Genomic DNA, 26,352 nt, shown 5'->3' with positions numbered 1-26,352 from the left:
AATTTAACCTTCGTAGAATTTTTTTTATTCAACGACAGAATAAAGATATTTTTGAAAAAAAAATTAAAGGCATTTTAATCTAAAATGTCGGTAATCCAACAATACCTACGTATTCACATTCCCAGTAATATACCCCAAAATACTATTGTGGTAATAAAAGATTACCGAAAAATAAGATTACTTACCAGTTAATGTCATTCCCCCAGTAATCTAATATTACGTAAACCAAATACGCTCTTATAGACTTGTCGTTTTAATTGAGGCTTATCTAGCTTATACCTTCTATTGTCAAAATTAATTTATTAAAATAACTTCTGGTTACGGAATCACATGATTAAGCTTCTGCTTCTTCATATTTGAAAAAGAAAAGGAACAAAATATTTGGATCAGCTCACGAACTGATGATTGACGTGCTGTTTGCATATAGGTTCCACCTGAATTAGATATGATGAGTGGCAATACTCTTCCAGCAGTCTCTGCATCGATGCCCACTCTTGAACCTGTTAATGGTGAACCCAGGGAGAAAAGGTTATCAAGAATACCATCTAGAAGGACTGTAGCGAAAGTTTGCTTGTTGCTGGGGTGTGCTCTGTCTGTCTCGTGGTCATGCTGGCCTGGGTGCTAAAGTTGCAATGGCTTTCATCTTAACAAAACTGAGAAAGGGTTGTGATTCATCAAGCCAAAGCAGGCGAACTCAAGGAACCTGACATTGTTTCATCTCTGCAACTATTTTTGATGGTTTTTAATGAGGCTTGTTATTATACATAGGTTTATGACCACTTAGTTAAGTTTAACTACAGTAGGAAATAAAATGGTGTAAGGGTGGAGGTTATCTGATGGGAAACCCAAATGTTATTCTATAATTATTTGTTTTCGATATTGTAAATATACACGAAACCCAGATGTGCTTTTTTCTTCATCTATGATAATCACTGCAGTTCATGAACTTTAAGCTGCAACATACCAATTACAGCTTTGTTTTTGCTTCAATAGCCTGACCTAAAAGGGAAAGGCTTTACGCTCTGTACAAAGAACTTGGAATAGGAGAAAGCCGAACCTTATTTTCGCATCCCAGTTCTTTTAACAAAAATCTTACAATTTAATGCGTGTGAATCACGGAATTGCGTGTTAATCATGCAACTAATGAACACGATTCCTTATATATATGGTCTATAGTTAGTTTAATCCTCATTTGAATCATTTTCACTTTCAAAATAGCTTATAATTATGGCATCGGTTAGATTTATTAGGGCAGTGTTCCTATGCAATTTTAGTGTGATCTTAAATCACGAGAAAATAGGGAAAAGGAAAGGAAAAATGAAAATAAAATAAAAAACTTAAGAATTGAGAAAATTTCATAGGTCAGCTTAGAGAAAGGGTGGAAGTAGTAATCAAAGGTGACAGTTAGAGAGAGCTACAAAAAAGTGTTACAAATTCCCGGAAAACGTTGAAAGGCTCTAATGAGTTATTTATCCTCGGCTTTCGCTCTTTGCAATCACTTGTACTTTTCTCTTCACCAAATTTAGCAACCCCTTCGACGTATTTTAAAAAACAAACTGAAAATTAAAAAACTTAATCACCTTCAATATGAAACAGAGAAGGCCTAGACCACTCCGAAACAGTTTATATCATTTTTCCCCTTTTAGATGTTTCTTCTCTCTCGCTCCAACTCCTTTTTGTTTCTGCTTTTGATATTAGCTTAAGTGTTTCAAAGGATCATAACCCTTTTTCCCTCTGTCTTTCCTTGGCAATTTAGCATAGGAACATGCATTGTTTCCTCGTAGGATACTTGGTTCTTTCTCTATGGACCTTCATTTCATTGGTCCATGCAGAGACCAACGACAAAGATGGTACGTCTGTCATTTCTGTTCTATGTGCAATGTTAGATTTGAATGCGTATTTCTAATGATGTTTTATGTATGGCAATCATCATTTTTGCTTTTATGCTATATACTGTATACATGTATGTTGCTCATGAAATTTGAAGGGAAAAAAAGGTCCACATCACCACATTAACATTCGTGCGTATGTATGTTTGTGTACATATGTGTTCTGAAAGTTGTTAACTGTATTTGGTAGAAAATGCCCTTAATGTGATGTTTAAAAGCCTAAATGCTCCATCCCAACTAAGTGGTTGGAGGCTAAATGGAGGGGACCCTTGTGGCAATTCCTGGGAAGGGATCACATGTTCAGGCTCAAGAGTAACTCAGATGTAAGGTTTTCCCTATATTATGTCTCTTAGAATAAGCTTGGATTCTTGTATTTTATTTTACCGGGTTTAAAATTTGCAGAAAATTATCAAACTATGGACTCAATGGAGAGTTGGGCTACGGGCTATCAAACTTGACTTCACTCACTTCCATGTGAGAATTTGCTTATACAAATAGGCTTCTTCTTCTTTTGTGTTTGTGTGTGTCATCTCTGTTTCCTTTGTGTTCCTATTTTTTTCTTCTGTTAGAGAACATAATCTCTGAAGGGAATGCATTGTTTTTGTGATAGTACAGTGACATGAGCAAGAACAACCTCAATGGTCAAATTCCATATCAACTACCTCCCAATGTTGTTAAAATGTAAGTCTCCTTTTCCTCTCTTGTTCATGACATTGGAATTATATTGTTTCGACTATCCATTTTTGTTCAAGTATTTGTTTGACATATGAAGATGCGGATATGATCTCTAAGAACTTTATAGACACATGAAAAAAGAAAAACCGAAAAAAATCTTACCGTATCACATCGACACAGACCCGAATTAAGAGTAATGTAGCATAGGTCTGCATATACAGATCCATATCCTAATTTCATTTGCTTGATTTATCACGTGCAGAAACCTTTCTCGGAATCAATTTACCGGTGACGTGCCTTACTCGATATCTCAAATGACCAAAGTCGAAGACATGTAAGTCAAAATAATTGTTTTGATCTTTCTATTTTCATTATAGTTTTTCACCATGTCTGAATATTTGGTTGGTTTCTGAAGAAATCTTAGCAATAATCAACTCGATGGAGAGTTGAGTGATATGTTCGCCAAAGTGAAAAACCTAAAATCATTGTAAGTAAATGATTTCCGCAAACCCCTCTTTCTATTTACCAAGTTTTTCACTATACATATACTTATATCGCATTCTCGTCGGAATCGGAATCGGAGTTACATAGCTCTAGAGTGTAGACGTAGTGGTTACTGTACGGCTAATCTATGAGTTCATATGCAGTGATCTATCAAACAACCAGCTGACTGGCAGGCTGCCGAATACTTTTGCATACCTCAAAAAATTAAACACTTTGTGAGTGCGAAATTATACTAGTTGTTATTTGTATGATTGTATGTATCTATGCTCTGTCAAGAGCATTGTTGCTAACTTTTGTTCTCGATCACTTGTACAGGCATCTGCAGGACAACCAATTCACCGGATCACTAAATGCCATTCGCGACCTTCCCATTGAAGATCTGTACGTGACCACCATATAAACCTTGTCGAAAACAATGGTTTTTTATTCTTCTTTTTTCACACATTTTTTTCTGTTTTTCAATGGAAGGAATGTTGAAAACAATCGATTTACAGGATGGATTCCTAATGAGTTGAAAGGCATTCGTAGCCTGAAGTGAGTGTCCTACAAAAAGTTCTTTGTTTATTGTTGCAGTGGTGTAAAAGTTGTTTATTGACTTGTGATATGTATGTTTTGGAAGAACTGGAGGAAATTCGTGGTCGACCGGGAAGGCTCCGCCTCCACCGCCTGGTGTAGTCCACCGGCATCCTAAACCCGATGAAGAAGAAGAAGAGGACAATGACGATGGCGGGAAGAAGAAATCTAAACTTGTTCGGAATATAATAATTATAGCCGCGTCATGTTTTGGTGTACTTTTGTTGGTAGCTGGTCTTTGTGCAGCAATGACCTCAAGGCGAAAGTCTTCTCCCCCATCCTCACAGTTTGCCGATGAAGAGAAAAATGCCGGGCAAAAAGGGACTACTCCGTTCCAATCCAACGAGTTAACCGCTGCACCCTTTGTCGGCACTGTAAAAGAATCAAAAGGTAATTAATCCATGCAAGCATATATGTTTGTTGCAGGCTTGCAGCTACTCCAATACTTGTGCAATGAAAAAATTCATGTTTTACATCAATTGAACTGACTGTATATGATGTGTGATGGTGACAGGTTTAAAAACAATTGAATCAGGTGTCATATTCGATCCACCACCTCCAGAATATCCTCTGGCAGTGGAGCTTAAGCATTCCGGTTCAGTTTCGGGTCGTCCGTCCAGTGTAACTGAGCCAGTACGCCTCCTGAAAGCTAGAGGAAGCACCTCTGCTTCTGTTGTAGCATTTTCTTTACCGGATTTACAGAATGCAACCGGTAATTTCGCACCGAGTCACCTCCTGGGCGAGGGTAACATTGGACGTGTTTATAGGGCTAAATGTGTAGATGACAAGGTACATTGCCAGCTCTCTCTTTTTTCCCTTTTTCTTCGTTTCCTTGTAGTTATTTGCGCTTTCATACATGTGTATATACAAATTCGTGAAAGGTTTTAGCAGTGAAAAAGATAGATTCTGCACTTCTACAAGGGGAGAAGCCAGAGGGGTTTTCAGAAATTGTCGAAAACATCTCAAAGCTTCACCATCCCAACATTGCCGAACTGGTTGGGTATTGCTCAGAGCAGGGGCAGTATCTGTTAGTTTATGACCATTACAGGAATGGCTCAATTCATGAGTTCCTACACGTATCAGATGATTTCAGCAAGCCCCTCACTTGGAATACTCGACTCAGTATTGCTCTAGGTGCAGCAAGGGCTGTTGAGTAAGTAGAAATACATTCATCAGCTATACTTCATAACAACATTCAAGTCATCCAATATTTTTAATCCAATGGTGAGGATTGGTTTGTCCAGGTATCTCCATAAAGTTTGCTCTCCACCTATAGTTCATAAGAACATCAAGTCATCCAATATATTGCTTGATGCTAAACTCAATCCTCACCTATCCGATTACGGTATGGCACACTTCCATGAGGTTCGTATGTTCTTCACTCGAAATTTAGGTATGTCGGAAGCTGTTTCAGCATTAGTTATTCAATCATAAAGATCGTTCTGATCGGTTTCAGCGCACGAGCCAAAACCTGGGAATGGGATATAATGCTCCAGAATGTATAAGCCCTTCGGCCTATACGCTAAAGAGTGATGTTTACAGTTTCGGAGTGGTGATGTTAGAACTGCTGACCGGTCGAAAGCCCCTGGACAAGTGAGCCTAAACCAAAATCAATACGAATCTAGTAACGTCTGTGCTATAACTCGATTATTTTTGTATGTTTGCAGTAAAAAACCAAGATCAGAACAATGCTTGGTGAAATGGGCGAGCCCTCAGCTTCATGACACTGAGGCACTGGCAGTGATGGTCGATCCCGCCTTGAGGGGACTGTACCCTCCGAAATCGCTCCCTCCATTTGCTGAAATCATCGCCCTCTGCGTAAAGGTGGTGCCGAATGATGCATACCGATATTGTTTATGTGCTCGTCTTCGAAATGTCGTGTATAACAATTGTTTTGTGTTGTGTATGTCTGCTTCAGTCGGATCCGAAGCTACGGCCAACGATGTCGGAGGTGGTGCAGTCATTGGTACAATTAGTACAACAATCGAACAGGAACATGCGAGATGAACTTTCAACTTCTCGCCAGGAAGAGGACGAAGAATGCTCGGTAATCGTTTGATTCATATGTACAATAAAAGAACAAATTCTAGCGGATATGTGGTGAAGAAGATGTTTTCCCCTTTTCATGCCTTCATTCTTCTGAGTTTTCACTGAGTTTTCATATGAATCTGTTCTTAGTAACATTAGTAACTTAGAGTACTTAGTGCGTTCCTCTATTTCCTTCAGTAATTAAAGCAATTTTATTTTCCAACAATTTAGTAATACTCGTAGTGTGTAATTTTATATAAAATCGTCAAATTTTTTTAAATTAGATTTATTTAATTTCCCAAATAAGATGCTCTTATTTTACACCAATTAAAAATGATAATTTTATTCGTCATTGTTGTTGTTATTATTATTATTATTAGATTTTATTTTAGTAAATAGATTTTGTCATACCTATAGTGTGACTGAAAAAAATAATTTATATAAATATTATATTTATTAAAATTTATATTATGGATGAAATAATAAAATTTTATGGGTAAACTATCTATTTGATCACCCACCTATTTTTTATTTTATGTTTTGGTCACCCAACAATTATTATCTTTTAAATCATACCTAACGTTATGTTTTAGTTTTGTATTAGTCACTAACCATTAAAAATCAATGGTGATGCTAATATGACATTTTTTTAAACTAGTTTTCAATGTTGGAGTTATGATAATACGTTAGCATCACCGTTAATTTTTAATAGCGGATAATCAGAACATAACTTAAATATAAAGTTAAGTATGATTTTGAAAAATAAATTATACTTGGGTGACTAGAACATAAACTAAATAATAAGTGAATGACAAAATAAATAGTTTACCCATAAATTTATATTTTATTAGAGCTGTATATATTAGAATTGTATCTAGAAGTATATATCAACATAATTTTCTATCGTAACCCATTTATATTTTAGGCATATACCATTTTTAGTGTCTAAAGTATATCTCAAAATATAATTTGGTGTTTAAAGAATATTTTTATTAATAATAAGTGTCTAATATTTTTTCCGTTATATTATTAGGTACCTATTGTTATATTTTTTTAATTTCTATTTTTAATAATAAAAATACTATTTAAAAAATCCAAACTCCCACATCATCCCTCTTCCTCTCATCCCCCACCGTCGATGGCGAAGGGACACCACCGATCAGGTTTTGTTTAGATCAGATCGAGAAAAGAAAGGAGACATGCTCTGCTACTCTTCAGAGTAGGTTAGATTGGTAAAGAAGGGTGATTTGCTCCACTGCTCTTTAGGGTAGGCCAAATATGCAAATCAAACATTACATATAGTCAATGTATATCTGTAGATTAAAAATATCATACCCGAAGGTCATCATTTAGAAACTCCTTAAAAATTGATTTATTTCTTTTGTAAAATTTCATCCTAGATTCGATTGATAACTATAATCTAGTGATGAACTTCTTGACTTCTCAAATCCTTCATCTTTAAATTTGAATTCTATTCTTGAAGTTTAATTGTCATGAGTCCTCAGTTTTCTCATAAACCTGTATAAATGATCATCTTGAATGTGTAGATTGCATGTATGAAAATAATGCACTCATGAATACGGTAATGTGATTCATGCAAAAAGTCTTCATGAGAGGTCAGAAGTTTGAATGAATGTGGTAATGTGATTCATGCAAAAAGTCTTCATGAGAGGTCAGAAGTTTGAATGAATGCAGTAATGCGATTCATGCAGTAAGTTCGAGTATGACTTCCTTCCGGTGGTTGCGGTCAAACAAATCGGTTGGTGTATGCTCTTTTTCTTTGTCTTTGTCTTTGCCTATGGCATCAAGTTCCTAAACTTTCAAAGGGATAGATAACTATCAACTTTGAAGACATACATGTAAGTTGTAGGATAGGGTGACCGGCTGACAGGCATACGATGCTCTCACGTCGTGCCGCAGACTGCCAACATGATACAATAGTACATGATATAAGGATTAAGATTGGTACGATGCTAACGATGAAAATCATCTAATGAATTATGTGTAAACTTATTCACTTCTAATCAATAAATCAAATATTTTACTTTTGGAGTACTTTCACTTTGATCATTGAAATTTTGAATTTTTATTACGATCATTTTCATCCGCTATTGTTTAAAAAATATTGACGCGTTTAGAAAATCTCTTAAGTTTTTTCTTCCAAATTGGTACTTCATTTTGTTGCCATTCTTTCTATCAATGTCTACATCCACACCCACACCCACTGATAGCAATGGACAATAAACATAAAAAAAAAAAATCAAAGAAGTAGAGAGAGAGAGAGAGAGAATTACTATCATGGCCTTGGCGAATTTACTGAATTAACATTGAAATCATCCCAAAAAGTTTCTATCAATGTCGGTCAATTTCAATTATGAAAAGATTTTGTTTAATTAAAAGATTAACATAATTGGAAGAGATCATTCCAAGATGTTGCTATTTAATGAGTGAGTATTGAGATGATATTAGTTTAATTTACTTAAATATGTACACTATCAATTATATAAATTTAATGATGTTTACTTTTTCTAATTAATAATGAACTTTAATGTTATTAAATAAAGTAAAAATATATCAAAAGTAAAAAAAATAAAGGTAAATTATTCATATGAATAGAAAATTTTCTCAAAACGAACGACACGTTGACCAACTAATTAAGGATGAAATACGAACATATAAAAAAACGTTTAAAATTTGATCAAACGACTAACATAAAAAAATATCAAAGAAAATAATATTCCTTTTTTATAGAACGAGATCACAGCCTTCACCATTTGCTTCATAATTCCTCCACTGATCAAGGACAGAGAAGAACACAAGTCATAAACTGCATAAATACAAAAATGGTTTAAACCGTCCAAATTAATAGAGTGCAAAAAAATGCTTAAAATTTGAAGGATGGCCTTGGATTTCTCGTCACCCACAGCTCAGGTTCTAAACCACAAAATCTTGGTCCTATACGACAGAATATAGCATCTTGAACCCAAATTCACCAACTTTGGACCCTCTCCCTTCAATCTTTTTGCTTATCAGTACAAAAATCCTCACCAACTCTTTCATTCTTGGGACTTTACGCCAAACGCATCCTGGTGTGGCGTTTGTCCCCTGATTTTCTTCTTCAACTCTCTTTCATCCCTCACATTGTAAGGGAAAGAAAGAAAGAAAGAAAGAAAATGTAAGGGAAAGAAAGAAAGAAAGAAAAGAGAAAGGGATTAATTCAGCTCATGCAATAATATACAATTCTCAGCATCGACGCCCCTGTTGTTTATCACTTATCCGATTCCAAAGCTTTCACGTTGTAGCCAGCAATGGTAATGGGCATGCACATAGCCAGGCTTGTGCGCATGCCAGTTCCATCGTTATTCTATGCATTTGTTGTTGTTTTATCATCGTGGTTGATGGTCGTCCCCTCGGCCGGTGACCAGAATGAGATTGAGAGCCTGTTGATGTTAAAGAACACGTTATCGAATCCTTCAGCTCTTTACAATTGGAATGCTTCGGCTCCTCCATGTACAGGAGAAAGATCAAACTGGGCTGGTATTATTTGCAACGAGCAAGGTAAAGTAAAGGGTTTACAACTTGAGAGCATGGGTCTATCAGGGGTGGTGAATGTTGAAAGTCTTCATGAGTTGCAGGATTTGCGCCTTCTAAATCTTATGAAAAATAAATTTGAAGGCAGAATCCCTGATATTAAGAAGATGAATAGATTGCAAACTTTATTCTTATCGAATAATCATTTCTCTGGGGAGATTCCCGATGATACGTTTGCACAGATGACTTGGTTGAGGAAAGTGTTTTTGGGTAATAATATTTTTAGCGGTAATATTCCTTCATCGCTGGCTAAGTTGCCTCATCTTTCGATCCTGAGAATGGAGGGGAACGAGTTTAGTGGTCCGGTGCCTGAGTTTACTGGGGACTCTTTGAATGTGGTGAACTTGGCTAACAATCAATTTGAGGGTCCAATTCCTAAAAGCTTAAGCAAAATGCCTGCAACTATGTTCTCAGGTACCCCACTGCAACAATTCGTAATGTATATATTCCATGCCTTTAGTATCGAAGATTTCGAAATCTATTATGTTGGTGCTGCAGGGAACAGAAATCTCTGCGGACCACCTCTCATGGAATGCGGCACTGGCAGACGTCCGCTGCGTCCTCCACCGAGCCCTCCGCCAGAATCAATAATGAACTCTTCAACTGGTCTAATCATTTCCCTCGTTATGGTATCTATAGCTTTAGTAGTGGCTATTCTATTACTTATTTGCTTTCTCCAACGGCGGAAACCACCTCAAACAACGGGGGAGGAGCCATTCGTCGGCCAGTCGTATAAGCCACCGCCACCTCCTATCGAAGTGAGAAAGAAAGCTCCAGTACTTCCCAATCCAGTTCACCATGTGAAAAGGTCTGAATTGATATTCTTCGGAAAGGAAGTCCAAAGGTTCGATTTGCAAGATCTGTTGAGAGCCTCCGCTGAGGTTCTGGGTAGTGGAAATTTCGGAGCTTCATACAAGACCAGCATAGGGCCGGACGAAACGGTGGTGGTGAAGAACTATAAGCAAATGAATCACGTGGGGAAGGACGAATTTCACAAGCACATGAGACGATTAGGAAAGTTGAACCATCGGAACTTACTACCATTATTGGCTTACTACTATAAGAAAGAGGAAAAGCTATTGGTTACTAACTTCATAGTTGACGGTAGCTTGGCTTGTCACCTTCATGGCAAGTTCTTCTTCTTCCCCATCCTTGTAATTCTCTTTTATTACTTATTTAAGTCACTAAGTAGGGTTTATTTGTACAGGCAACCATTCCAGTACCAAACCGGGTCTTTATTGGCAAACCCGGTTGAATATCATGAAAGGAGTTATCAAGGGTTTGGATTATCTCTACAACGAGCTGCCAACCCAAGTTGTTCCGCATGGGCATTTGAAATCTTCTAACGTGCTTTTGGACAAGAACTACGAGCCACTCTTGTGTGACTATGCTTTGAGATCGTTGATAAACCATGAGCAAGCTCACACGCAGATGACGGCTTACAAAGCACCGGAGTACGCTAAGACCGGCAAGATTAATAGGAAAACCGACGTGTGGTGCCTTGGTATACTCATCTTGGAGATCTTAACGGGCAGGATTCCGGAGAACTACCTAACGACGGGCTACAATAGCTCCATGAGTTTAGCCACGTGGGTGAACAAGATGGTTAAGGAGAAGAAGACCAGTGAGGTGTTCGACAAGGAGATGAAAGGAGCGAAGAACAGTTGCGGCGAGTTGATAAGCGTGATGAAGATCGGGTTGAGTTGTTGCAAAGAGGATCCAGAGGCGAGACCGGAGTTGAACGAAGTATTGAAAAGGATTGAAGAGTTGAATGAGGGGGACGACGACGACGACTCGTCTTCAACCATAGGCGAAGTGAACGCAGTTATCTATGGTCAAATGAAGGGTGATTCTTCGTCGTTTGATCGTTGAGCAATAGAGAGATCCAAGGGAGTTAAACAATATGTGAATGTAACGAATCCCGAATGTCCTGGCTATATCTTTTCATGATCAACAACAATAGACAATGAAAAGATTGGTTTGGCAATGGCGGAATTCAACTTCATCTAATAGGATGTCATAACCATTTATTTATATTTTTGAAAAACAATTAAGTATTATTTTAATAAAATTAATTATGACTTTTTTTTGATTTTTTTTTTTGATTTGGAATTAATTTGGATGAAATTGGATAGGGAGTCGCCATCAACCTTTGAATTAGGTAAGTCTAACACCTAAAACGTCATTTAAAACAACTTTAAAAAAAAAATCATTTTTTCACACAAAAGTTAGTCTGCGTTTATGAAGAATCTGATAGTCGATTACGCGTGGAGAATGAGAAACACCCCACATCGTCCAAAAATGATATTGTATCGCTTACATATTGTTGTAACTGTGAAACTTAAAATTCAAATCTAAAGTAAAATTATGATTTATTTATTGAATATAAATTAAATTACTCTGAATTGATTAATTAAAGAAAATTCTTTAACTTGATAATAAATCTCGAGATTTGCAATCCTCCGTCAAAAAAACTATCTCACTTATTTCTTATTCGTAAAGAACCTTCCATCTTCAAATTAATTAAAATATTAAATACTATGAACATAAAATAAAATAAAATAATAAAAAATAGCATAAATAAAATAAAATAAAATTATAATAGTTTTTTTTAAGTTCATAAAAAAGGATTTACACTTTCAAGTTCATAATCTGTTTGAACGTCGTATGGAATTGTATCATTTCGATCAAGTGATACTTTTCACGCCCGCTCTACAAATACAATTCTTAAAAATATTTGAATAAAGGATATTAAAATGAATATGTAATTGTGTAATCATTCGACAAAATGTTTTTAAAGGCAAAACATCTTTTCATATATGTGTATATATACATAAAGGTGATACAATATCGATTATTCACATACTCAAAACAATACGTGATAACTTTACTCTAAGAAAAATTTACATAAACAAATTCCTCATATACGAAAAAATTATACATGAAAAGTATATAAATAAGTAGCAAACTATGTATATAAATATAATATGTACAAAATAAGTATATAAATATAATATATACATATGTATAGTAACAATTTAAACAAAATATAAAACTTTATGATATAATTTCAGTATTTCAATTTTAAAAAATATCTAGTATTAAATAAACAATAAACCATTAAGACTTTAGTACCAAATTATAGATAATGACCATAATGCGAATGTAACCAAGCATAAGACCTCAAGACATAAATTATCCCATTAAAATATTGATTAATATGAGTGACCAAAATGAAAACTGTGCAAAATCATCAGTCCAAACATAAACATTGAAATGAATATAATAACGGGAGAAAATCGCCTCAGTGACCAAAAAAAAGTTATAATATACGATTTTAACCAACTTTTTTTGGATTTGCCAAAATGACCAACAAAATCGCAACGCGAAATAAAAATCGCAACGCGATCCCCAGAATCGCAAATCAGTTTCCAAAATCGCAACGCGATTCTTGAAAATCGCAATGCGATAGTACAAATTCGCATTGCGTTTTGCCAAAATCGCAACGCGAATATGAAAATCGCAACGCGAACACATAAATCGCAACGCGTATCCGTAAATCGCAACGTGTATCCGTAAATCGCAACGCGTATGGGTAAATCGCAATGCGTATCCGTATATCGCAACGCGTATCCGTAAATCGCAACGATAATACATAAAATCGCAACGCGTATCCGTAAATCGCAACGCGATATTTAAAGCGCCATTATAATCGCTACGCGTATTTTATTTTCAAATTACAAAAAGAATATTAAGACAAAATCCCGTAATCGCAACTTATAACCTAAAACCTAAAATCACAACTCAGTCCCATCTCCATCTCTCACTCTCTACGGCGAAGAAATCCATCTCCGAAGATTTCCGTCCCCATCTCCGGCGAAATCCCTCACAACCATTCACGGTCAGAAATCCCTCACAATATTCAGAAATGGAAAATCAACCTCCGAGGGTTAGTTTTTTTAATTATTTTTATTTTGAAATGTTTGCATTATTGTAGGTTTTTCATATTGAAACTGATGATAAGTTTACTGGTCATTTCAATAATAGATTAACCATTTCACTTAGATTTCATTTCGCGTTACGATTCTGTCGTTGCGATTTTCATTTCGCGTTGCTATTCTCTCGTTCCGATTTTCAAGTTAGTATTTGTCTTTGTCTTTGTTCTGTCTTTTGGTTGAAGTAATGCAATCCATTCAAGTTTCAATTTGCAGAAGAGTCGCAACGAGATAAATGAAAATCGCAACGAGAGAATGACTGTCGCAACGAGAGAAATGAAAAGCGCAACGAGAGAATCGCAACGCGAAATGAAAATCGCAACGAGAGAATCGCAATGCGAAACCAAAATCGCATTGCGATTTTCATTTCGCGTTGCGATTCTCTCGTTGCGATTTTCATTTCGCGTTGCGATTCTCTCGTTGCGATTGTCATCTCGCGTTGCGATTCTCTCGTTGCGATTTTCATTTCAACCAAAAGACAAAACAGTGTTGCAAATTTTAGTTTCAAGAATAAACTACTACTTTTTATGTTTATTGTTTTTGGTATATCTTCACAGTGTAGTTTTTGGTATATCTAACTTGGTATGTTTATTGTTTTTGTAGAAATTTTTTTCGGCTCAATTGACCTTGAGAAATAAAGTCAGCCTGGCCACTACAATTGCAAAGAAGCTTTCACCTGCTCAAAGACAATTGTTTGAGGAAACCTGCTTCGGGCCATGGCTGAGAGTACAGCATCCGGGTGGAGATGCTAATTTGACCCATTTGTGGCTTCAGACCATGACATCAAATCTACCCGACAGTATACAACGTGGTGAGGAAGAGATATGGTTTCATTTTCCACCAGCGTATACTTGTTTTGGGCGGAAGGAGTTCTGCTTAATCACTGGTCTACGATTCGGACACGATGATGTAGGCCGGTACACTCGTCATATCGCCCGCCCATCATGGTTATCCCGGGTTTTTCCGGATGAGTCAATGGAGAAGCCGAACCTACATGTCGACGACCTGAAGAAATTGTTTAATAAGAAAGCTGGTTTCACTCGGATGGATGACGTCGATGTTGTCCGAGTATGCCTTCTACTACTTGTGTATGCCGGCTTTTTAGGCAGAGAGGCCAGACAACCTATTCATCGGGAGCTAATAATATTGGTAGAGGACCTGAATGCATGGAATCTGTTTCCGTGGGGTTCGTATATATGGAAAGCTACCTGGACTAAGTTGTCGTCTGCCTTTGATGACCGCAAAAGTTTGCGGGGCGATGGGTCCAAATACACTTTGTCAGGCTTTGTTTGGGCCTTTAAGGTAAGAATTTCTATATAATGTTTCTAAAATTATAATTAATTATTTAACAATTACTAATTTTGTTATTATATTGTTTGTAGATTTAGATATTCGAGGCTTTCCCCAGCATGCGTACATATGCAATAAAAACGTCAAATGATATTCCCAGGGCTATTTCCTGGAAGAGGAAAACTCTGTTGGATTGGGAAGACTTAATACCATATGCCACAATAAATAATGTAAGTTAACACAAATACTTTCATATAATATATAAACAAGTTATTAATAGTAGACGTTTAACTTTGTTTGAGTTTTTATATTTTAGGAGGCTAACATTCCATTACAAAGACTGACACCCACGGAGGAAGAGCTTGCCACTGATTGGTGGCAAGCTAGTCAGAATTTTTTTGATGGCACGGATGATGAGCAGCATCCACTTCCTCCAATTCGAGAGCCATCACCTCACCTAGAGCCATCACCCGATCGACCCGACTATACACCTCTAGAACGAGAGCCATCACCTATCCCGTCACATCATCGAGCCTCTTCTCCACCATCACCTCATGATAGGCGACCGGCAAAGATGCCACGACTCCTATCTCCCTGTTCTCCACCTCCACCTCAACGGGATGAGTCAAGGGAGTTACGTGATGAGGTCAATGCCTTGCGTGAGGAGATCGGTACTCTACGCGATAACGATGGTGCATGGCGTGTGGAGGTGTCAACTTTACGTGGTGAGGTTGCCGCTCTACGTGAGATGATAGTATCGTTGCAGAATGAGGTTCATACTCTACGCAACGAGGTAAGTTTAAGATTTTCCATATTTAACTTAATGATAAATTTACTCGTAATTTCACTTAGATTAGCCATTTCACTTAGATTGCTTAGTAAATTTATTCGGTTGCTGCCAATTCTGCTAAACTGTGTATTCTTTAACACTGTGAAATAGTATTTGTCTTTGTTTTGTCTTTTGGTTGAAAGTAAATTTGTTCGGTTGCTGCCAATTCTGCTAAACTGTGTATTCTTTAACACTGTGAAATAGTATTTGTCTTTGTTTTGTCTTTTGGTTGAAAGTAAATTTGTTCGGTTGCTGCCAATTCTGCTAAACTGTGTATTCTATAACACTGTGAAATAGTATTTGTCTTTGTTTTGTCTTTTGGTTGAAAGTAAATTTGTTCGGTTGCTGCCAATTCTGCTAAACTGTGTATTCTTTAACACTGTGAAATAGTATTTGTCTTTGTTTTGTCTTTTGGTTGAAAGTAAATTTGTTCGGTTGCTGCCAATTCTGCTAAACTGTGTATTCTATAACACTGTGAAATAGTATTTGTCTTTGTTTTGTCTTTTGGTTGAAAGTAAATTTGTTCGGTTGCTACCAATTCTGCTAAACTGTGTATTCTTTAACACTGTGAAATAGTATTTGTCTTTGTTTTGTCTTTTGGTTGAAAGTAAATTTATCCATTCAAGTTTCAATTTGCAGAAGAAGAAATAGTTTACTTTCGCAACACGAAACTTAAAATCGCAACGCGAAACCAAAATCGCAACGCGAAATGAAAATCGCAACGACAGAATCGCAACGCGAAACCAAAATCGCAACGACAAGATCGCAACGCGAAACCAAAATCGCATTGCGATTTTCATTTCGCGTTGCGATTCTTTCGTTGCGATTTTCATTTCGCATTGCGATTCTGTCGTTGCGATTTTCATTTCGCGTTGCGATTTTGGTTTCGCGTTGCGATTTTAAGTTTCGTGTTGCGAAAGTAAACTATTTCTTCTTCTGCAAATTGAAACTTGAATGGATAAATTTACTTTCAACCAAAAGACAAAACAAAGACAAATACTAACTTCAGGGTATTAGTTTGAAACATATTTTTCTTTGTTATCTGATGCATTTTGTGAACTATGATAGAATAATGACTTGGGTGAATACAATGCAAGTTTGAAACATATTTGTCTTTGTTTTCACTGTTTAAATATCATGTCTGTTTATTTACTGATTTTTGTATTTAATTATTTAGCGGCCCGATAGAGTGGATGCTTTACGTCGGGTTATGCTTGCACGACGGAGTTCACGCATCAGACAGCGTGCACGTGCTATTAAGTCTCCGTACACCCCAATAGTGCGAAGACACCGCAAGAAGAAGCCCGACTCGCCTGTCATCCCTCAAGAGTCCACTCCTATCATTGAAGAGGCCCCCCTATCATTCCTCGAGAGTCCCCTCCCACCGTTCAAGAGGCCACTGTCATCATTGAAGAGGTCCCTCCCACCATTCAAGAGCCCGATTCACATGGCGTCATATGTAGGCTTCTTGAGAAACCCTCTGACGTGCCGGACATGATGGATTCAAGTTGGCTCTTGTATGAGTTACCGGCCAGTACCATACCGGTATCTGAAGAGGAGAGGGAACAACTACCGGACACAATTCTGGATAACACCCTTTGGGCTAAGACCGCTGTTGATTTTTATCTACATGAGCGGAGCCAGGGGTGTTTCACTGACATATGCAAGCTCACCGATGATATCTATTTGTTGCTTGATCGGTCTTGGTGGGGCGTATTATTAGGGGTCGAAGACAATGGCTATTTCGATGGGGGGGTAAGTCTTATATTTTTCTTATATTTCAATTTGATTAATTTTTTTTTAAATTTATGTAAGTCACTAATATATGTCTTTTTTTGTAAAACAGCATATCGATGCGTGGGTGACACGTCTTCTAATAATAAGAAAACTTAAGAAAAATAAAAATATACGATATACAATTATGCCGACGTCTTTTCACGCCGTTCACTTGAAGAATGCACGAAATGAATCATTTGATTTGGGCAATGGACAAGCTAAACTTTATCCTGCATGGTGGGAGGTCGATAAGGTTAGTATTTATTTTAGATTGAGTTTAAAGGTTTTATGAAATAAGTGCGCAAATGAATGAATTATTACTTATGATTGCAGGTGTTTATCCCTGTTTTGGAACGTAAACATTGGATTCTCGTCGAGCTTCAGCTCCCATCCCTTAAGACAATAGTGTATGACAGCATGATAAATTACATATCATTGGCTGATTTAAGAGATGTTATTAAGGGATGGAGCTCTCATTTGGCTAAATTCTTGGATGCGATCAATTATTGGACTCGTTCTGGAAACAAGAAGCCAAAGAAGCTCAATATTACAGTTATTAGAGACGAGACCGCGCCACAACAAACGAGCGGAGCCAGAGGAGATTGTGGTCCTCTCGTATGCTTGGCGTTGGAGCGTTTGACGACGGGAAGCATCAAGTATCTACCTCCCACCGATAGAGATAAAGCTGCAGTAGGCTTGTGGTTTCGGCATTATATGGCTAAATCGATATATACGAGACGCTGCCTACCTGCATCCGCGTTATAAAAATGTCCATAAACAATTGGTAAGTTTATATACTTTTGGTTTGAAAATGTTTGGTTAAGTACCTAGAATTCAATAATTTGCTGTTTGTAGGTTTTAGATGTGTAGAAAGTGTTGTTTGAACAAATGTTTGGTTTCTGCAGGTTAATCTCAGAAGTGAACTGCGTGAAAATGATGTCGAGCTGCAAAAGTTGATTCACTAGTTTAATTGATTGTTTTTTGATTGTTTAATTGATTTGTAAAAGTTGATTCAATAGTAGATGATCGGAAATAAGAATTATTGCTTATTTTTGATTGTTTAATTGATTTGTAAAAGATGATTTGTAAAAGTTGATTTGTGTAATTGATGCGAATATAATTCTTATTTGTGCTTGTTTAATTGATTGAAATGTAATGGTTGATTTTGTTGATTTCAATCTGCATTATGTTGAAGGCAAAATTGACTATCGCAATGCGAAATGAAAATCGCAATGCGAAATGAAAATCGCAACGAGAGAATCGCAATGCGAAATGAAAATCGCAATGCGGAAATGAAAATCGCAACGAGAGAATCGCAATGCGATTTTCATTTCGCATTGCGATTCTCTCGTTGCGATTGTAATTTCCGTGTTGCGATAGTCAAATGCATGCCTAATAGTGATAACAACTGAATAACAAGAGTTGGTTAAGTCAAAATGGTTGGCCTGAGTCATTAATTCAACTGAAAATGTTAAAAGTTCACACATAAAATCCACATAATACAACGTTTGCATTTAAAAATCACCTAAGTTAACAGTCCCAAAAGGTGAAGCCAATTGTGATTGGGATTTTAAAGATGGTTGCCTTTTTGCTTGACACCATATGAGCTTTGGATTTTGATGAGGATCCATATTTTGGTAGAGGAAAAGATGATTTTGATGGCACTGGTGATCCACATGTCAACCTTGTATGACCACTTTCCTTGCACCGACTACATGTCGATCTCTTCTTCTCTTCACCCTTAGACGGTATACGATCGTGACTTTTTGGTCGGCCAGGTAGCCTTCTGTCCATGGCTGGTGGCAAAACTGTTTGTAAGTCATCTGGTATGTCCCACTCAGAAGGATGTGGAATAGGGTAGACAATCTCGGCATAAGTCTGTCGATAAACTTCTGTAGTGTAGCAATCCATAGCGTATGTGCTTGAATCATCTTGGTTTAAATGAAGAGCAACTTTTATAACATGGCCACACGGATAACCAGATGTTTGCCATTTCATACAACTACACGTCTTTGCATTTAGATCGACTAGCCCATTTAAGTTATTATCCAGTACTTGAAACAAAGTGTTTGAACATGGTTCAACTCTGCACTATTAGACGTCATGAAACCATATCTTGCTCCAAGTTGATGTACTCTTGACCATCTTTCAAACCCGACATCTTCTAGTGTTTGAGCACACTGAGGCAAAACACGTCTTAAACAATTTATATGCTTATTGAAATCCACTTCCCGATAAGCTTTTACAGCCTTCCAGTATGTCCATTTGTGCTTTTTTATACCAGCAGACCTTGATTTTAGATTTCTATACAAATGAACACCACAAAGTCCATGAAAAGCATCTGGGAAACACCTTCTAACAGCGTTGTCAATTGAGTTTGCCCTATCGGATATGATTGTCAGATTGCTAATAGGACCTATGCAATCCCTAAGATGCCCCATAAACCATGTCCATGAATCAGAGGTTTCAGATTTGCCAACCCCGTAAGCTATTGGCAATATCCCATTGTTAGCATCCATGGCTACTGCTAATAAGTTTACTCCAAGGTATCGACCTTTCAAATGTGCTCCGTCAACTATAATAACTGGGCGCATGCAAGTAATAAACGAACGAATCTACAAAATAATATACACAAGAAATATAATCATTTAAATGTGAAATGCATGTAACTAACAAAAATGAGTCAACAAAATTATATTGATTTACTAACCGTAGCACCAATGGCGATAAACAGCAACTCAAAGCGTCCATCTCTATCTGTTTTGATATGAGTTACCGACCCAGGATTTTTCAGCTTTAAATTGTGACAATAAGCCGGCAGTTGGGCAAACGATGCTTCTGGCGACCCCCTCAACAATTCCAAGGCATAACATTTGGCTCTCCAAGCTTGAGAATATGATATACTAATCTTGAACCGAGCATTCATGTCAGTCATAATTTCATGTCCCCGATATACCCTGCCATTCAAAAATATTAACTCAGCCAGAAAACCACCCAACACCTTTTTGTTTGCCTGTCTATGGTGAGGAAAAAACTTGGGTTCTTGAACATGTATGTTTATCAATAAAAGTCCTAACTTGAAACATTTTGCAATCTTTATTCTCTTTGCAATCATACGCCACGTATAGTTTTTGTCAATCATACACCTTGTTTCGAAACGATCTTTGCTTGATTTGTTAACTTTTAGTTGATAGCCATCTTCCACACATTTCGTATACAAAGCTATCTTCAAGTCTTCCTTTGTATCAAAACAATCATCTTTCTTGACACGAATAACTTTGTGTAACAATCAACTGCTTTCTTTGCCAACTCTTCTTCCGGTAAACTGAAGTAATTCTGGCATATTCCAGTTATACTCCCGTGGCATTTTCTTTTCTTCGGGGACTTTTTCTTCTTCTTTTTCTTCTTCAGGATTATATGAATTACAGAATGGATGTTCAACATGTTCATTCACAGTCGTAACTTCTCCTCATTATCATCAACAACATCTTCCTCGGCAACGGGTGTTTCATCATCAAAATTCGGGTATTGACCAATATGAAAATCATTACACACATGGTCTGTTTCTTCTTCTGAAACATCATCAAAATCCGTGTATTGACCAATATCAAAGTCTGGATATTGACCAAGACCAAATTTCGAATACTGACTAGTACTCACAATTTTTTCTGTTGGCTCATCATCGTCTAACTGGTCAATACGAAAACCGGAATTTGGTGCTGAAAGTTGATTGGGATTTGGATTAGAGAAAGGTTGTGGGTTTTGAGAAAAACTTAGTTGATTACTACCCGCTACTGACCCAACAATACTACTTCTAGGTTCAACAACATACAATGTAACATCTTGTGAAACACTAATGTAAGCAATGAATCGTTCAACATCTTCATTGTCGGTTAACAAATAAACTTACCATTTCTCTGATAAGATAGCCTAAATCCACTTAGGGGCTCTAAATTCAATTTATTTGAAACACGTAGCATTAGAGTTCATAAGTTAACTTTTGTAAAGACAATTTTAGTTGAAGATTCATGGGTAAAGGCATATATGTAAAACACCATGAACATTATCCCATGACCCTCCAAAACACAAATCTATCCAAACATGATCAACATTAGATGATTCATGGTTGTAAATTAATTTACTAAACAGACGAGCTGCGAAACTAAAACCTGTTGCCGGATTGGGAAGGATGTCGTTGGATATAGGAACGGATGTCGCCGGAGAGAGTGATAGATGGAGATGGAATGAGTTGCGATTTAGGGATTTAGTTTATGATTTCAGTGTTATATACCCAAAATTTCAGTGTTGTGATTTACAGATTTCGTTGCGATTACGGATTATCGTTGCGATTTACAGATTCTCGTTGCGATTTACGGATTATCGTTGCGATTTACAGATTCTCGTTGCGATTTACGGATACGCGTTGCGATATACGGATACGCACTGCGATTTACCCATACGCGTTGCGATTTACGGATACGCGTTGCGATTTACGGATACGCGTTGCGATTTATGTGTTCGCGTTGCGATTTTCATATTCGCGTTGCGATTTTGGAAAATCGCAATGCGAATTTGTACTATCGCATTGCGATTTTCAAGAATCGCGTTGCGATTTTGGAAAATGATTTGCGATTCTGGGGATCGCGTTGCGATTTTTATTTCGCGTTGCGATTTTGTTGGTCATTTTGGCAAATCCAAAAAAAGTTGGTTAAAATCGTATATTATAACTTTTTTTTGGTCACTGAGGCGATTTTCTCTAATAACGGATAATATGGGACTAAAATGAAACGTTTACAAACATCAATATCAAAATCGAACATCAACAAAAAGGCATAACATGTAAAATAGTGACTAAAACATAAAAAATGAAAGAATAAAGCTCAAAACAGAATAACACAACACTTCAATTAATGGTAAGAAAGAACAATTACAAAGCTAGAAGAACTGAAAATAGCATTTCCCCATACGCGAAAATACAACATCACCCCCTTTATGAAACTACGTCGTTTTACATTACATATATATATATATATATATATATTAGAAACTAAACCCCCAAACGATCCTTCTTCATTTTACTTTGTTTCTCTTAAGCCCGAGGAGAGAGTATGGCTGTAAATGAGATGAGACAGATCGCGAGCTACTCGAGATCGACTCGGTCAAGGCTCGATAAATACTCGGATCGAATGGACTCGACTCGAACTCGACTCGAATTCTTAACGAGCCGAAATGAGCTACTTGATACTCGACTCGAAAAGCTCATGAGCAGTTCGAAAATATAATATATTAAGATTTTATTTTTTAAAAAATAAATTATTAATACTATTAACATTTATGTGTTGATTTTTTCTTTAAAAATACAATAAGAGTTTCATGTATTTAAGGTTCAGGTTCGAGTTTGAGGATTCAATCTTGTTAAGTTTAAGATTTTTTTTTCATTTCGAGCCTTTTCGAGCTGCTCACGAGCTTCAGTTCAAGATTTCGAGTTCGAGTCGAGCTTAAAAATTTTAAGCTCGCGAGTTTCGAGTCGAGTCGAGCTCAGCAATACTCGAGCTCGACTCGGCTCGTTTACACCCCTAGGAGAGAGAGAGGGGATTATTCTCTCAACTCTCCTCCCTTTTCTCATTCCTCCGTCGCGGGGGGAAACCAGAAAAGTCACGGTCACCGTGAGGCAACGACGATTGCCTTAAAATCATAAACAAAAACGACCCTTGACCTCACCTCCCTTCCTCTCTTTCTAAAAACCAACCTTTCCCCCACCCAAAACATGACTCAACCCTTGAACCCACAACCCTAAAGACAGGGACTTTACCTTCGATGGGCTTCCGATTTGATGAAGGGTAAACTTTCTGGTTCCTCTCTTTTTTCTTTGTGTTTTTTTGTTCTCTCTCTTTTATTTATCTTGTTCTCCTCTCTGATTTATGGTTGATGTTATTGTTGAAATCATGAGATCTAGAAATAGGTTGATTTCTCTGCTGTTTGGTATGTTAAATCCCGAAAAAATCAGGATTTAACCCCTTTTTAATGGGATTTTGATTTTCTCTGATTTGGTGGTTGTTGGTGCACTGTGGATGACGACAGTGGCTTGGAAATAATCGACGGCGGCTCACGCGGCTGGGGAGACGAACGGTGGAATTCACGCGTCAGTCTGGAGACGAAGTGTCGGGCGCGTGTACTACACGCGCTGACGATAAACTGGTTATATTCACCGGCGGCGGCTGGCTGTTGAGATGGAACACTAATCGAGTTCTGGGTTAGCATGTTGGGCTTGGACGGGTTGGATCTGACATGAATGTGAGTTGGGCATGAATTTGTAAACGGGTTGGATCTATTTGGGCTTCAACTGGGTCTGTTGGGGTTTTGAATTAGGCCTTTGGGCCTTGTAATGGTTTGGGCTCCATTTGAGTCTGCAAAATGTAAATAATTTTTATTAATAATAATATTTTTTAGACCTCGATAAAAATGGATGTCTACAATGACAGTCTTTACAAAATTTTAAATTTATAAAGACTAAATATATATATATATTCAAAATTGTTTGTCATATATTTTTGTGGAAGTGGGGACTATGATCCCGCCCGTCCATTTTCTGTTCGGCCATTGTTGCTCTGGGCTATAGCCTGTAATTCTAGACATGGAGCTGATTCATATATTCTTTTTTTCTATGTTGGTGAGGGAAAAACAGAAAAGAAGGGGGGAAAAGCAAACTGTTTTTTTAGAAAATTATTTGAAATGAAAAGGAATCAAATGCAACTATTAGGTTGTTTTTTGTTTTAAATCTTGTGTTTGATATATTAGGGATTCTAATGATTTTCTCTCAATCTTTTCTAAAATAACATAAACTTAAACATATATATGCCCTAATAAATAAAGTGGTTCTTTGTATCTCAAGCCTACGTGAACATAAATCTTTTGCCCCTTCTATACGTCCCATTTTACGCCCCACTAATAATATTTTTACACGTGTTTCTTTTTTTATGACAACATTTATAAATTTTTAAAAAAAATACTTTCTTATTTTTCTTCATCTTCTACGATCAGCCTTTATTACTTTACCTTTACCGGAATGCTTTGAGAAAATTCTTCTTTCTGTTAGAAATAAGTTGTAATTAGTTATTAGTTTGTTAAATCTGTTTTGAGTTGTTATTAGGTTGTTATATTTGGGGTATAAAATACCCAAGTTTAGTTTGTAATTCATACAAGTCATTTACAATAAAAGTATCTTCAGTGCTTTCCTCTTTCACTTTCTTATTTTCCTGTATCTTCATTCTTCAACTCATACAATCGTCTCAACTTCCATGGCTGCTTTCTCACACTTTCTCAGACAAATCAACATTATTTCCATCCACAGCTTTTAAATCAAAAGACCAAACTAAATTTGACACAAAATCCTCCTCTTTCATCTTTGGTAACAGAAAATGTGTAGGTAGGTGACGCCTTAGATCTTCGAAAATTACTGTTTTCAGATAATGCATCTTCTGTAAATCCTCATCTTTCATATCTTCTTCTATCAAGTGCTCTTGCTTAGTCTTCTTTCTTGCCCTTATGGACGGATCAACACATCTTCTTGATTCTGTAGAATTCGAAGGAATTTTTTTCCAAACCTTATAGAATAAAACCTTGGTATCTCTAGACCAGATATTAAGTACGTTGAAATTTTGAAAACTCAACAATAAATCACGCTGAACATCCTCAATTCTTCGGATAGTTGGGATGACTACTCAAGAATTTGGTCCAAGATAAATTGTAGAAGATGAAGTAAAATAAGAAAGTATTTTTTTTTAGAAATTTATGTGTTTCCATAAAAACAAAAAAAAGACACGTGTAAACATATTATTAGTGGGGGCACAAACAGGGGCATATATAGATAGGGGTGTTTAAATTCGGGTACCGCATTTTCGGGTACATGAAGTACCAGGTCTCTTGCCTGCTTGACCGGTCGCTTGCTTGAATGCTTGAATGGTGGCTGATGAGAATGATGGTTGAAGGGTTAGGGATTGAAATTTTTTAATTTAGGATTGGGAGAAATATCCATGAATCGTGATATTAATTAAGTGAAGAGTCAAAATCTAAGCTAAAAGATAGTGGATAGCGGGTCAGCAAATACGTTGTTAAGCCGTATTTTGTGATTCGAGTCCGAGTCGAAAACCTGAGAAAATTAGTGGACTGGGTATCTGACCTGAAAATTTAGATATTTTCAATATAATTATCTGATAATTTTTGATCGGGTCAATAAGTCGATAGATTAGGTCATCTGGATTGGATATTTTTGAACACCTTATATAGAGAGGGCAGAAGATTTTTGTTCAGCCTACGTGGCATACACATGGGTTTATTTTATTTTATATCTGGGCTACATCAAATTGAATCGAAATTGTCTTCCATGGTATGGGCGTTATGTCTTAATTGGACAAGATTTCAAACATCAAAACATGTTTCCATAAAACGAGTTTTTAATGCAATTTTTGCTAGTTTTTCTTTTCTCTTTACTCTCTACGCCGCTCGCCTTGTTATTTTGTCTTAACTGACTGGCGATAATACTAATTTTAGTGTTGATGACGGTACACCCTCGGTATTTAATATTTTTATTTACTTTTATATTATATATTTAATTTTCTCTAATTTTTAATAATTATATCTTTATAAATCATTTTCATTTATTTTTATGCAACGTTTTTATATATTTTTGGTATATTTTGGTCTTTTTTACCAAATGTTTGGTTGATTTTATCGTTTAATTTTCTCAATGTTATAATTGGCATCGCCTAGATTAATCAAGTTGACATTTATTTGTTATCATGTTGACATGTTCTGCTTTGGATTCTCTCAGATGAATTTAGATATGAGGTTTGTGTTTAGAGATAGTTTTCTCACGACGTTCGACTATAATTCAAGATTTTCAATAATATTTCAGTAACTTGATCTCTTGTTGTGATTGTTTTGCCGATGCAGTCAGATATATTCTCATGTTTATTTTGTTTGAGTTTTTAACATTTTTCTTATACAGTTCTTATGTGACTTTAAGTGACTAGTTTCATATCCTTATTATAAAAATGTAGTAATTATATGTTTAGTTTACACTTATTATAAACCGTCATTATAATATTGGTCTTTTCATTTTTAATAAAACTAAATGCTTTTATTTGCATGTAAAAATAATTTTTAACTGATTTAATAATTTCAATAGTTAAATGTGTGTTGT

The 26,352-nt window shown here is 36.5% G+C and overlaps 2 protein-coding genes across 2 annotated transcripts; both read left to right on the top strand.

Annotated features, from left to right (window-relative positions):
* Positions 1-1,327: 1,327 nt before the first annotated feature.
* Positions 1,328-25,612, top strand: LOC120193857 (protein STRUBBELIG-RECEPTOR FAMILY 4-like). Its single transcript, XM_039196286.1, has 19 exons — positions 1,328-1,850; positions 2,080-2,212; positions 2,292-2,363; positions 2,505-2,570; positions 2,827-2,898; positions 2,980-3,051; positions 3,212-3,283; positions 3,384-3,449; positions 3,537-3,602; positions 3,688-4,031; positions 4,156-4,430; positions 4,523-4,794; positions 4,886-5,006; positions 5,098-5,234; positions 5,309-5,465; positions 5,560-5,710; positions 13,470-13,475; positions 19,192-19,201; positions 25,601-25,612. Exons 1-16 carry the CDS (start codon positions 1,766-1,768, stop codon positions 5,698-5,700), a joined length of 2,151 nt encoding a protein of 716 aa, XP_039052217.1. The 5' UTR covers positions 1,328-1,765; the 3' UTR covers positions 5,701-5,710; positions 13,470-13,475; positions 19,192-19,201; positions 25,601-25,612.
* Positions 8,978-11,202, top strand: LOC120193852 (pollen receptor-like kinase 4). The gene is made up of 3 exons (XM_039196280.1): positions 8,978-9,674; positions 9,759-10,388; positions 10,468-11,202. Exons 1-3 carry the CDS (start codon positions 8,978-8,980, stop codon positions 11,130-11,132), a joined length of 1,992 nt encoding a protein of 663 aa, XP_039052211.1. The 3' UTR covers positions 11,133-11,202.
* Positions 25,613-26,352: the final 740 nt, after the last annotated feature.

The sequence above is a fragment of the Hibiscus syriacus genome, unplaced genomic scaffold (assembly GCF_006381635.1).
Source record: "Hibiscus syriacus cultivar Baekdansim isolate YM2019G1 unplaced genomic scaffold, ASM638163v2 tig00116997_pilon, whole genome shotgun sequence".
Lineage (NCBI taxonomy): Eukaryota > Viridiplantae > Streptophyta > Magnoliopsida > Malvales > Malvaceae > Hibiscus > Hibiscus syriacus.
This window is presented reverse-complemented; position numbering and strand designations above follow the sequence as displayed.

Excerpts from the sequence above, each read along its gene's own strand:
- LOC120193857 (XM_039196286.1), top strand. The coding sequence starts at position 1,766 with ATGCATTGTTTCCTCGTAGGATACTTGGTTCTTTCTCTATGGACCTTC. Across the intron at positions 2,899-2,979 it reads ATGACCAAAGTCGAAGACAT|AAATCTTAGCAATAATCAAC; the intron begins GTAAGTCAAAAT and ends TGGTTTCTGAAG. Across the intron at positions 3,450-3,536 it reads GACCTTCCCATTGAAGATCT|GAATGTTGAAAACAATCGAT; the intron begins GTACGTGACCAC and ends TTTCAATGGAAG.
- LOC120193852 (XM_039196280.1), top strand. The coding sequence starts at position 8,978 with ATGGTAATGGGCATGCACATAGCCAGGCTTGTGCGCATGCCAGTTCCA. Across the intron at positions 9,675-9,758 it reads GCCTGCAACTATGTTCTCAG|GGAACAGAAATCTCTGCGGA; the intron begins GTACCCCACTGC and ends TTGGTGCTGCAG. Across the intron at positions 10,389-10,467 it reads CTTGGCTTGTCACCTTCATG|GCAACCATTCCAGTACCAAA; the intron begins GCAAGTTCTTCT and ends TTATTTGTACAG.